This window comes from Puma concolor, chromosome B4 (assembly GCF_028749965.1).
Source record: "Puma concolor isolate L17-30 chromosome B4, mPumCon1.1.hap2, whole genome shotgun sequence".
NCBI classification, from domain to species: Eukaryota; Metazoa; Chordata; class Mammalia; order Carnivora; family Felidae; genus Puma; species Puma concolor.
This window is the reverse complement of record NC_141673.1, coordinates 40,979,609-40,993,386: the sequence shown is the minus strand read 5'-3', so window position 1 is coordinate 40,993,386 and position 13,778 is coordinate 40,979,609. Positions and strand designations below refer to the sequence as shown.

The window sequence follows — 13,778 nt, the reverse complement described above, 5'->3', positions numbered from 1 at the left end:
GTCTCTGACTGACTTATTTGCTTGTGTAGGGTAGTTCTATTTTTAACTTTTTGAGGAACCTCCGTACTGTTTTCCTGAGTGACTGCACCAGTTTGCATTCCCACCAACAGTGCACGCGGGTTCTTTTTTTCCCATATCCTTGCCAACCCTTGTTGTTTCTTGTGTTGTTGATTTTAGCCATTCTGATAGGTGTGAAGTGCTATCTCATTGTAGCTTTGATTTGCATTTCCCTGATGGTAAGTGATGATGAGCATCTTTTCATGTGTCTCTTGTCCATCTGGATGTCTTCTTTGGAGACATGTCTGTTCATGTCTTCTGATTATTTTTAATAAGATTATTTCTTTATTGAGAGTTGAGTTTTATAAGTTCTCTATATATTATGGATAGTAACCCTTTATTGATTATGTCATTTGCAAGTATCTTTTCCCTTCTGTAGGTTGCCTTTTATTTTAGTTTTGTTGATTGCTTCCTTTACTGTGCAGGAGCTTTTTATTTTCATGTAGTCCCAATAATTCATTTTTTTCTTTTATTTCCCTTGCCTTAGGAGACCTATCTAGAAAAAAAAGTTACTACAGCCAATGTCAAAAAAGTTACTGCTGTGCTCTCTTCTAGAATTTTTATGGTTGCAGGTCTCACATTTAGGTCTTTAATCCATTTGAGTTTATTTTTGTTTGTCATGTAAGAAAGTGGTCCAGTTTCATTGTTTTGCACGTGTCTGTCCAGTTTTTCCAACACCATTTGTTGAACAGACTCTTTTTTCCAATTGCATAGTCTTTCTTATTTTGTGAAAGGTTAATTGACTATATAATTGTGGATTCATTTCTGGGTTTTTATTCTGTTCTATTGATGTATGTGTCTATGTGCCAGTACCATACTGTTTTCATTACTACAGCTTTGTAATATAACTTTAAGTCTAGAATTGTGAGGCCTCCAGCTTTGCTTTGCTTTTTCAAAATTGCTTTGGCTATTCAAGGTTTTTTGTGGTTCCCTACAAATTTTAGGATTGTTTGTTCTTTGAAAAGTGCTGTTGGTATTTTGTTAGGGATTGCAATACATCTGCATATTGCTTTGGGTAGTATAGACATTTTAACAATAGTTGTTCTTCCAATCCATGAGCATGGAATGTCTTTCCATTTCTTTGTGTCATCTTCAGTTTTTCCCAGTGTTTTATAGTTTTCAGAGTACAGGTCTTTCACCTCTTTCATTACATCTATTCTAGGTATCTTACTATTTTTGGTGCAATTGTAAATTGGATTGTTTTCTTATTTTCTCTTTCTGCTTCTTCATTATTGGTGTATAGAAATGCAACAGATTTCTGTACATTGATTTTGTATCCTGTGACTTTACTGAATTTGTTTATCAGTTCTGGCAGTTTCTTGGTAGTCTTTTAGGTTTCCAGTATATAGTATGATGTCATTTGTAAATAGTGCAAGTTTTACTTCTTCCTACCAATGTGAATTCCTTTTATTTCTTTCCATTGCCTGCTTGCTGTGGCTAGGACTTCCAGGACTATCTTGAATGAAAGTAGTGAGAGACAACATCCCTGTCTTGTTCCTGACCTCAGGAGAAAAGCTCTCAGTTTTTCCCCCATTGAGTATGGTGTTAACTGTGGATTTTCATATATGGCCTTTATTATGTTGAGGTATGTCCCCTCTAAACCTACTTTGTTGAGGGTTTTTATCATGAATGGATAGTTTGTCAAATGCTTTTTCTGCATCTATTAAAATGATCATATGGGTCTTATCCTTTCTCTTATTAGTGTGATGTATCACAATGATTGATTTGCAAATATTGAACCACCTTTACAATCCAGGAATAAATCCCTCTTGATAGTGGTGAATTATTTTTTAAATTTATTCTTGGATTTGGTTTGCTGGTAATTTTTTTTGAGAATTTTTGTATCTATATTCATCAGAAATATTGGCCTGTATGCCTGAGTGGCTCAGTTGATTAGGCATCTGACTCTTGATATCAGCTCAGGTCATGATCTCATAGTTCATAGATAAGCTTTTTCCTGACAGCGTGTAGCCTGCTTGGTATTCTCTCTCTCCTTCTCTTTCTGCCCCTCCCCTGAGGGGGATTTCTTAAATATTTCTTAAAAAAAAGAAATATTGGCCTGTAGTTCAATTTTTTTTGTGTGTGTGTGGTGTCTTTATCTGGTTTTGTTATCAGGTGAATGCTGACCTCATAGAATGAATTTAAAAGTTTTCCTTCCTTTTCTATTTTTTGGAATAGTTTGAGAAGAGTAGGTGTTAACTCTTATTTAAAGTGTTCAGTAGAATTTGCCTATGAAGCCATCTGGTCATGGACTCTTTTTATTAGAATTTTTTTTTTTTTATTACTGGTACAATTTCATTGCTGGCAATTGGTCTGTTCAAATTTTCTATTTCTTCCGGTTTCAGTTTTGGTAGTTTATATGTCCATAGGAATTTATCCATTTCATTTAGCTTGTCCAATTTGTTGGCATATAGTTTTTCATAATACTCACTTAAAATTATTTGTATTTCTGTAGTGTTGATTGTTATTTCTTCTTTCTAATTTGTAATTTTATTTATTTAGATCCTTTGTCTTTTTTTATTGATAAATCTTGCTAGAGGTTTATCAATTTTATTGATTTCTTTTTTCAAAGAACCAGCTTCCAGTTTCATTGATGTGTTCTATTGAGTTTTTTACTTTCTATATCATTAATTTCTGTTCTAATCTCTCTTATATCCTTACTTCTGATGGTTTTAGCTTTTTTTTTGTTGTTGTTCTTTTTTCTAGCTCCTTTAGGTGTAAGATTAAGTTGTTTATTTCAGATTTTTCTTGCCTCAGGAGGTAGACCTGTGTTGCTATAAAATTCCCTCTTAGAATTGCTTTTGCTGCATCCCAAAGGTTTTAGACTGTTGTGTTTTCATTTTCATTTGTTTCCATGTTCTTTTTGTTTCTTCTTTTATTTCCCAATTGCCCTATTCATTGCTTAGTAGCATGTTGTTTAAACTCCATGTATTTTTGTCTTTCCAGATTTTTTCTTGTGATTGATTTCTAGTTTCATGGAGTTATGTTCAAAAAAGATGCATTGTATGACTTCAGTCTTCTTGAATTTGTTGAGACTTGTTTTGTGGACTAATATGTGATCTATTCTGGAGAGTATTCCATGTGCACTTGAAAAGAATGTGGATTCTGCAATTTTAGGGTGGAATGTTCTACATATTTCTGTTAAATCTATAGGGTCCATCCAATGTGTCATTCAAAGCCATTGTTTCCTTGTTGATTTTCTTTTTATTTATTTATTTATTTTTATTTTTATTTTTTTGGGGGGCGTGGCCTCCAGCCGGTGCAGTGGAATTTAGCCTGGTGCGGGGAGCAGACCCCCCATGAAGTGCCGTGGGGCGTGCGGGCCCGGGGGGGGGGGGGGGGGGAGGGGGGGCGGGGCGGGGCGGGGCCAGACCAGGCCAGGCCAGGCCGCCATGCCGGCCCGGGAGGGGCTGAGGGAGCAGTGGCCGGGGTGTGCCTGGCCCCCGGAGCCGCGCTCCCCTCCCCGGGGAGAGAGGCACACACGGAGGGTGGGGGGAGGGGCGGCGGGCGCCAAAGGAGAGGTCAAGGAGGCCAGAGGCAACAGGCAAAAGGCAAAAGGCAAAAGCCTACAGCACCCGGTATTCCCAGGCGGTCTCCCACCCAAGCACCAACCAGGCCCGACCCTGCCCAGCCTCCGAGATCAGACCTGATTTTCTTTTTAGATGAACTGTCCATAGATGTGAGTGGGGTGTTAAAGTCCCATACAATACTATTATTGTATTATTGTCAATTATTTCCTTTATGTTTGTTATTAACTGATTTATGTATTTAGGTGCTTTCATATTGGGTGCATAAATATTGGATTTATGTCGTTATATCTTCTTGTTGGCTTGTCCCCTTTACTATTATATTGTGCCCTTCTTTGTCTCTTGTTAAGAGTCTTTTGTTAAGGTCTTGTTTGTCCAATGGAAGTATTGCTGTTCTATTTTTTTTTTTTTTTGACATCCATTTGCATGTTAAATATTTCTCCATCCCCTCACTTTAAATAGGCAGGTATCTTTAGCTCTAAAACGACTCTCTTGTCGGCAGCATATAGATGGGCCTTGTTTTCTTTATCCATTCTGTCACCCAGTATCTTTTGATTGGAGCATTTAGTTCATTATATTCAAAATGATTATTGATAGATGTGTGCTTATTGCCATCTTATTACTTGTTTGTGGTTATTTCTGAAGATTTTCTCTGATCCTTTCTTCTCTTGCCCTCTTTCATGGTTTGCTGGTTTTCTTTAGTGATGTATTTGGATTTCTTTCTCTTTGTTCTTTGCATATTTCTTAGTGGTTTTTGATTTGTGGTTACTAGTAGGTTTATATATAATATCTCCCGCATATAGCAGCCTTTATTAAGTTGATGGCCATTTAAGTTTGAACCCATGTTTAAGGTACCTGTCGTTATATTTTGCATCCTTTTCATTTTGTTACTTCCTTGACTGCATTTTTACTGCTTTTGTGTTTTCTACTTTCATACTGTCATTTTTGGTCTTTCCTTTCCACTGACAGTGTCCCCTTTAGTATTTCTTGCAAGGCTGGTTTCGTGATCATGAACTCCTTTAGTTTTTATTTGTCTGGGAAACTACTTATCTCTCCTTCTATTCTGAATTACAGCCTTGCTGGGTAGAGTATTCTTGGCTTCAGATTTTTCCCATTCAGCACTTTGAATATATCATGCTAGTCTCTTCTGGCTTGGAAAGTTTCTGCTGAAAAATATGCTTGTAGCCTTATGAGATTTTCCTTGCAGGTAACTGTCTTCCTTTTCCTTTCTGCTTTTAAGGAGTTTTCTTAATCACTACATTTTGCCATTTTAATTACGATATGTCTTGGTGTAGACCTGCTTTTGTTGATTTTGTTGTGGGTTCTTTCTGTGCCTCCTCGATTTGGATATCTGCTTCCTTCCCCAGATTAGGGAAATTTTCAGCTATTACTTCTACAAATAAATTTTCTGCCTCCTTTCTCTTCGTTCGGGACTCCTACAATACAAATGTTATTATATTTGTTGGAGTCACTGAATTCTCTAAGTCTATTCTCATTTTGCATAATTCTTTTTCCTCTCTTTTGTTCAGCTTGATTACTTTCCATCACTCTCTTCTAGGTTACTGATTCATTCCTCTGCTTCTTCCAGCCTGCTGTTCATTCCATCATTAATTCTTATTTCACTTATTGAGCCCTTTATCTCTGCTGTTTTTCCTTATTTCTGTGTTAATGGTTTCACTGATGCCTTTTACTCTTTTTCTCAAGCCCATCGAGTATCTTTATGAACATTACTTTAAATTCTCTATCAGGCATGTTCCTTATATCTGTTTCCCTTAAATCTCTGGCCATGGCTTTGTTCTGTTTTTTCATTTGGAACAAATTCCTCTGTCTACTGATTTTATCCCAGTCTCTTCCTACTTCTGTGTGTTCGAAAAATCAGCTAGTCTCCTGCTATTAAAGATAATGTCTTTATGAAGAAGAGGTTCTCTAATGCCCTGTAGTATGATGTTCTCTGTCTCTCAGGGCCTGTTGCTTTAGGAGTGTCTCGAATGTATGCTGTGTGCACCCTGCTGTTATGTCCTCGCCACTTTATCCTTCAGACCAGTCATCTGCAGAGGTTCTCTTTGTTTATTGCGGGAAGTATTTGGTCCCTGTCCAGAATGTGGTGAGTTTTAACTAGATGTGCTCTGGTCTGCTTGTGAAATGAGACCTATTGCCACTGTTGCCGGAACTGACGCTCTGCGAAACTCCAGGGTTGAAAGGCACAGTATGGAAAGGTGTTTCATCCAGTCTTCTGAGAGAGGGGCCTTCCACGTTGGGACAAAGACAAGTGTAACTGTGAGGGGTGGTTCCACCGAGCAGGGGAATTGGACTGGGGAGAGGGGCTTGGTGTATGGAAGTTAGGTAGCAAGTGTGGACACTACACTGGTTTCCACAGGTGGCTCTGTGCTTGTGCAGAGGAGCAGGAAAAGGAAATGGTGCTAGCTAGTCCCTTTGCTCCTGAAGGGGTCTCTCCATGAATGCTGCCTCTCTGGGACACACTCCAAGAAGAGCAAATGACCTCCACGCTGTGTGCCCCAGGCACTCTTCAGATTGCTGTTTCCATGCTATATGGCCCCAGGCTGTATGCCCTCCCCTCTCAATAAGAGCAGTGCAGTGCCCTCTGGGTTCTCCCTGAGGCAAGCCCACTGACCTTTAAAACTCTAGGCTCTCAGCCCTGCTGGTTGCAAGAACTTCTGAAATTCAGCCACTCTTGGCTTCCAAACCAGTTGTTATGGGGAATTGTCTTTCCTGTGCACACACCTGTGTGCTACTCTGTCTCTCCCACTTCTCTGTGACTGTGCTCCCTTCCCACCACAGTAGCTACAATTGATTTCTCTCATGTCTCTGCGCTTTCTACCTTCATTGATGAGGCCTCTTCTCTGCCTTTAGTTGTAGTTTGCTCTGTCGGTCTTCAGGTCATTTTCTGGGGTAGTTAGCATGATTTGGTAGTTATCTAGCTGTATTCAGGGATCAAGGTGAGCCTAGGGTCCTCCTACTTTGCTGCCATCTTCCTCCAAACTACAGGAAGGTTACTTTAGGATAAAACAGAATTTCTAAGTAGCCCTGAGAAATCGTAACAATGATTTATTTTATATAATCAAACGTATTGTATATAATAAAATATGTATTATGTTAGTCATTATAATTAGCTGACTGTCTTGTATTTTTCAAAAAAAAAGAATGGAGAAAACATATATTTAAGTAATATAAAGTCAAGACAGATATGGAAGACTATGAGGGTGGCAAGAACTAGAAGAGTAATGGTTGCACTATTATTTTAGTGTTCCTTTTGCTTCAGCACCTTTGCATCTTGCATCGCTTGGCAAAGAGCTCACTAAAATGAAAAAAACAACAACAACAACACAAGAAAGCTGGTAAAAATGCATAAGAGGAACTCTCTATAAAGTTTACATAAAAATTAGGAATCAGTAGATTTTAGCTTGCTGGAAATATGGAATATTGTGGTCAAAAAATGTGATTGCAGAATTTGAGATCTTGGAAGAGATGGAAAAGTATAAGGTATTATAAAATAGTTTATGGAAGTGATTCATTTGCTTCTCACACAACACTATGAGCTAGTAAAGTCAGAATAACAAGTGAACATACTAGCTGTGAACCTCTAAAGAAGACTCACATGAAAGACTTTAATTTTTTTATTGGGCATAATTGACATGTAGAGTTATATGAGTTTTAGGTGTATAACATAAAGACTTTAATTTTATGACTCTATTTGTCTTTTTATTACACTAAGCTAAATTTGGAAAATTTTTCTTTATGTTCTTATAATGATCTATGATATTTAACTTATTAATTAGATATATTTTACTATACTTTTTTTTTTTTTTGAGAGAGAGAGGCAGTGTGAGCAGGGGAGGGGTCGAAGAAAGGGAAAAAGAGAATTTTTTTTTAATGCTTCTTAATGTTTATTTATTTTTGAGAGACACAGAGAGAGACAGAGCATGAGCAGGGGAGGGGCAGAGAGAGAGAGAGTCACAGAATCTGAAGCAGGCTCCAGGCTCTGAGCTGTCCTCACAGAGCCTGACGCCAGGCTCCAACTCATGAACCATGAGATCATGACCTGAGCCAAAGTCGGACACTTAACCAACTGAGCCACCCAGGTGCCCCTACTTTTCTATTTCTAGATTGCAATGTTTTTATATTGTTTGGGATTCTGTCACTTATATCATCTAAACCACCAAGCTATTGTGTTCATCTGAGATTTTAAATGGTTGTAAAATATAAGTGATGGTTATGATTACCATAAGAGTTGTGGCATTTGACTTTATAGTCACTGATGCTAAGATTGACAGTGGAAGAGGCTATTAATAGAAATACTGATTCTGGACACACGTGGGTGGCTCAGTTGGTGGAGCATCCAACTCTTGGTTTAGGATCAGGTCATGATCTCATCGTTTGTGAGATGGAGCCCCATGTCAGTCTCCACACTCACAGCATAGAGCCTGCTTGCAATTCTCTCTCTCCCTTTCTTGCTGCCCCTTCCTGCTTGTGATCTCTCTCTCTTTCTCAAAATAAATAAATATATATATATATATATATATATATATGTATATATATATGTATATATATATATATATATGTTGCCTGGAGAGTAAATCTTAAAAAGTTCTCATCACAAGACAAAAATTTGTAACAGTGTGGTGATGGATATTCCCTAAACCTATGGTGGTAATCATTTTGCAAAATATACCTATATCAAATCATTATTTGTATACCTAAAAGTGATATAAGGTTGCATGTCAATTATATCTCAATTAAAATACGGTCATTGATAACAATCTGACTTATAAATATCTTTGGTAATCATGATGCTTTATGCTATCAGTAGCTAATATTGCAAACAAAATACAGCAGGGGCGGGATCATCATTAACAGTGTGTATACCAAAGTAGGAAAAGTATCAGTTCCTCTGTGGTTTGCTTATGCTTTCATTAAGGATATTCTCTTGGGGCACCTGGATGGCTCAGTCGGTTAAGTCTCCAACTTTTGATTTCAGCTCAGGTTCGTGGTTCGTGAGCTGGAACCCCGTGTTAGGCTCTGCACTGAGCACGGAGCCTGCGTGGAATGCTCTCTTCTTCTCTCTCTGCCCCTCCCCGGCTTGACCTCTAAATAAGTAAATAAATAAATAAAACTTTAAAAAGGATATTCTCTTAATATATGGATTACTTGTAGAAGGTTTTTAAAGTGACTTGTCATTTAATGAGACTTAACTTTTGTCTGCCTCTAACATATGTATCCCATGTGGATGACTTTGTTTAACAGAGCACAGGTAAGCAGCAATACATCACAATAGACTGAGAAACAGACAATAAAGAAGAGAACCATGTCCCACTCCTTGGAACTGTGGAGCTGCTCTTCTTCTCATTCAAGTTACCCTGCTTATCCTACATTACTTCTGCATCATCTGGCACATTGACTAAATGAGGTTGCACATGTTAGCCTGCACATGAATATTAATATAGCTTATGTGATTGTTTTCTTCTTTAGATTAAAAACAAATGTATTCAGAATTTCAGATATTTTTCTTACACCCCAATGGATTGCTTTGCCCATCCTGTGTGGCAGGTGCATTTTATTTTGGAATCTATGGCTTTGGTAAAGAGAAGTCTGTGAAGAGGAGGGGTGACATGGCCAGATGTGAATTTTTGATCATTTTTTATCATTGACCCAAATTTAGCAATGAAGTTGTATTGAGAAAGACCAAAGGCAGGAAGGCCAGATAAGAGGGTATTGTCTCTTGTCCAGGCCAGAAATTGTGAGGTATGGCAGGAGTAATGATATGCTAGAAGTGAAACTCAATGTTCAAAAGTTGGTGAATCATTAGAAGTAGTTACTAAGGTAGGAGGAAGAATGAAGAATTACTTTGATTCCTAACTAAAGCACAGTTCTTTTTTTTTTTTCTTTAATTTTCAGAACAAAGAACAAATTCTTATATGCAATGTTGCTTTTTCCAGGGGAAAAAAAGTCATTGTTAATTTTATTCTTTCCTAATACCATGTTGTATTTGTAGTGGTGTTTTCATTCATTCTAGAGACACTCCCTTGGAGGCCAGATCTGCGCTGATTCTTTGCATATATCAGATGAGGTTCAATTCTTATTTAATATGATTCTCCAAAAATGGAAAGTCAATAACTTTTCATCATGAGATTTAAAAAATGAGGATCATCCTTCCAAGACATGATAAGTGTTAGATGGAAATATAGGTGACTTCCTTATGCATCCTGTGTTTAGTTCATTGCTGCTGTGTGTCTTGCCTTTAGCTGGGATGACAGCAGCTCTGTGAGCAGTGGTCTCAGTGACACCCTCGATAATATCAGCACAGATGACTTGAATACGACATCCTCAGTCAGCTCTTACTCTAACATCACTGTCCCTTCCAGGAAGAACACGCAGGTGAGAATTGCCTTCTTTCTTTTTCCAGTGCTTCTGCTGGATTCTCCCCAACCGCCCCCCCCCCAACTATTTATATTGGATTAAAATGTAGCACAGGGGTACCTGTGTGGCTCAGTTGGTTAAGCCTCCAACTCTTGATTTTGGCTCAGGTCATGATCTCATGGTGGTGAGATCGAGTCCCACATCAGGCTGCATGCTGAGCATGGAGTCTGCTTGAGATTCTCTCTCTCTCTCTCTCTCTCTCTCTTTCTCTCCTCTCTGCACCCCTCCCCCATTCACATTCTCTTTCTCTCTGTCTCTAAAATAAAATTAAATATATATATATATATATATATATATATATATATATATATATATAGCATGACCCCTTAATCTGAAATAATTGCATAAACTGAAGCAGCTTGTGTATATGTATTTTTTTCTATTGATTATAAGCCAACCCAGAAAGACTTGTTTTTACCATATCTGTTTTTATAATATTGATATTTTTTAACTCAAAAAATATTTTAATAGTCTAACTTTAAATAGTTCTTCATTAATTTTGTATTGATCTCTGAAATAAATTACTACATCTCTTGAGAATCGTAAATCAAGAATGGATATTAGATCATTAAGTTTTATCTTGTCTTACTTTTCCTTGTTATATTTGACATAGAAAATTTCTTCCTCTCTGGAGTATGTAATTGGGGTTTTCTGCACATATTTATTCCGACATTCTCTAATATGTGCAAGTGAGCATTATGTGACTAAAATTAATGAAACAAATTAAGAAGGCAGAGATAAAAATAGGAGTCTCTGGGATTCTTTTGAAATATAAATCAGTGCTGCTTTTTTTTTTTTTAACCAGTTATCTGAAAGTACATTGCAATGCCTATTCACACTTCATAGATTTTTCTGCACAAAGTTTCTTTGTAATATTTTCCTCATAGCTGAAGACAGATTCAGAGAAACGTTCTACAACAGATGAGACATGGGATGCTACCCAGGAGCTGAAGAAAACAGAAGAGGACCTCGACAGCCATGGGGATAGTGGCGGCAAGTGGAAGGCTATTTCCTCAGGACTTCCTGAAGACCCCGAGAAGACAGGGCAGAAGGCCTCCCTGTCCATCTCCCAGACAGGTTCCTGGAGAAGAGGCATGTCTGCCCAAGGGGGAGCGTCATCGAGGCAGAAAGCTGGAACAAGTGCACTCAAGACCCCTGGTAGGCTTGTCATTTCACAGCTGTTATGCAAAAAGGTTTTAATTTATAGCTTCCATTCAGTCTTGGTTCTCTTTAATGATAGCTTTATTTTTTAATTAAATCCTATTCTTCTCTGTATAGTTATTTTTTTCCTATGTAAATTTCACATACTTTACCATAGAAGTCCACATGAATACAACAATTTGGCATTCTCTAGAGAGCACCATCATAATTTGGGGCTATTGAGTGTCTATTCTGCCGCTGTCATTTCTGTTCGTGTGCAAATAAAAGAAGTCTGCCTAATAAAAACAAGATTGCATTCTTTCTGACTTCCTTATGAAAGTTGGGAATATTTATGGTAAGCATACCTCTAATTTTTACTACCACCACTGAGAGGCAAGAACAATCACACTAATCTAATGGGTTGGAATTCTGGAGATTTGAAACATCATTTGTGAATTACACTTTATGAAAGAAGAGAGTGAAATAATTCTGCCAAATTTTACCATTTTTTTTCTTCTTTTTAAGATTCTCTCCCTGTTTTTAAAATGGTGCCTAATTTTATGGGCACTTAGTTGGTTAAGTGTCCGACTCTTGATTTCTGCTCAGGTCATGATCTCATAGTTTGTGGGTTCAAGCCCCACGTCAGGCTCTGTGCTAGGAGCACAGAGTCTGGTTGGGATTCTCTCTCTCCCTTTCTCTGCTCCTCCCCTGTTCATGTTCTCTCTCTCTCTCTCTCTCTGTCTCTCAAAATAAATAAATAAAGTTAGAAGAAAGAAAAAAAGGAAACGGTGCCCAATTTTAAATAATGCCACCTGAATTAATGATGTACCAGGGTACTCTAAATATAATAATCTTATATATATTCAAGTGAATTCTTTTTCTGGCACTTAGCTTGATAAGATTAAGTGCTATCCTGATAAAAGAAGAGAATTGTGAGATAAAAGACAATAATAAATTGCAAAAATATGTGTTTGCATTTTATCTCCATCAGTCATCACATTTCCTCTAAGAGCCATAATTTTATAGCATTGTACTCAACCCTCTCAATATATTAATCCATATTTCGGAACTGAAGTAACATAAAGTTGTGTTCACATTTTTTACACATGGTTTAGAGAAAGAGTATTATGAAATCGAAGCGTGCCGGCATGCATATTTGTGTATTTCTCGTTAATTAGGGAAAACCGATGATGCCAAAGCTTCCGAGAAAGGCAAAAGTCCTCTAAAAGGATCATCTCTACAGAGGTCTCCTTCAGATGCAGGAAAAAGCAGTGGAGACGAGGGGAAAAAGCCCCCTTCGGGCATTGGAAGATCTACTGCTCCCGGCTCTTTTGGATTTAAGAAGTCAAGCGGGGTAGGCTCATCTACTATGATCACGAGCAGTGGAGCCACAATTACAAGCGGATCGGCAACACTGGGTAAAATTCCCAAGTCGGCTGCCATCGGTGGGAAGTCCAGCGCCGGGAGGAAAACCAGTCTGGACGGCTCGCAGAATCAGGACGACGGCGTGCTGCACGTGAGCTCCAAGTCGTCCCTGCAGTACCGCAGCCTGCCCCGCCCTTCCAAGTCCAGCGCGAGCGGCATCCCCGGCCGAGGCGGCCACAGGTCCAGCACCAGCAGTATTGATTCCAATGTCAGCAGCAAGTCGGCTGGCGCCACCACCTCGAAGCTCAGAGAACCTACTAAGATTGGGTCAGGGCGCTCGAGTCCCGTCACTGTCAACCAAACAGACAAGGAAAAGGAAAAAGTGGCCGTCTCAGATTCAGAGAGCGTTTCTCTGTCAGGGTCCCCCAAATCCAGCCCCACCTCTGCCAGCGCCTGCGGGACACAAGGGCTCAGGCAGCCGGGATCCAAGTATCCTGACATTGCCTCACCTACGTTCCGAAGGTAAGAGTGTGTAAGATGATGCTGGGAAAATAGAGTATGCTATGCCGTAGGAGACATGTAAACCGTGTGTCGATAAAATATATGTGTCCAAAATCCTGTATCCTGAGTATATATACCCTACATGTATATTGTAAGGTATGTATAATCTTAGAATCTTTTATTCAGTTTCTGAGTACAGTGAGTTTTAAAAAGCTGGTCGTGTAAATAACCAGCAAAAAATAAAAAATGGAATTCATTTTGAGAAATGCTCAAGCTTCCCAGTTCCATTCTCATCTAATATTAGCAACATAAAAACAGCATTTATAAGAAACTTAAGAGCAGATGGCAATACCTAGGGGTAGTGATAAACTAAGTGATCGCTTATAAAATTTCCATAGATTTCCATCTCTCCACAATTACAAATAAAGCAAAATGGGCCTTTATGACTGTTGGTATTTGTTTCCAGTGTTTATTATCTTGCTGGCTCTTAATGAGTCAAATGATCATGAACGTAGACGAAATTGTTTTTCTTGTAAAAGATTACATTGGACAGATTGATGTAGTACCCGATCTTGACAGATTAATGAAAATAAAGGCACGATATCATGGACGGAATTTGAAAACATTTGGATATTTCACACAGGGTTACAACTAAGGAATGAGCTAGGTTTTCTAGCTTCATCGCTTTCCTTTATATGACTGATAAGCAGCATAACTTAGTTTCTATACAAGGACTGTCTTCGATATTAAATA

The 13,778-nt window shown here is 38.4% G+C and overlaps 1 protein-coding gene across 9 annotated transcripts in view; it reads left to right on the top strand.

Moving 5' to 3' along the window:
• NAV3 (neuron navigator 3) overlaps window positions 1-13,778 on the top strand; it is a 598,387-nt gene that overhangs the window by 495,226 nt on the left and 89,383 nt on the right. For all 9 annotated transcript variants that reach the window (XM_086712755.1, XM_025927005.2, XM_025927006.2 and 6 more), the window contains 3 exons: window positions 9,845-9,977; window positions 10,907-11,177; window positions 12,338-13,046. In XM_086712755.1, coding sequence (XP_086568881.1) covers window positions 9,845-9,977; window positions 10,907-11,177; window positions 12,338-13,046 — 1,113 coding nt within the window. The remainder of the gene's footprint in view (window positions 1-9,844; window positions 9,978-10,906; window positions 11,178-12,337; window positions 13,047-13,778) is intronic.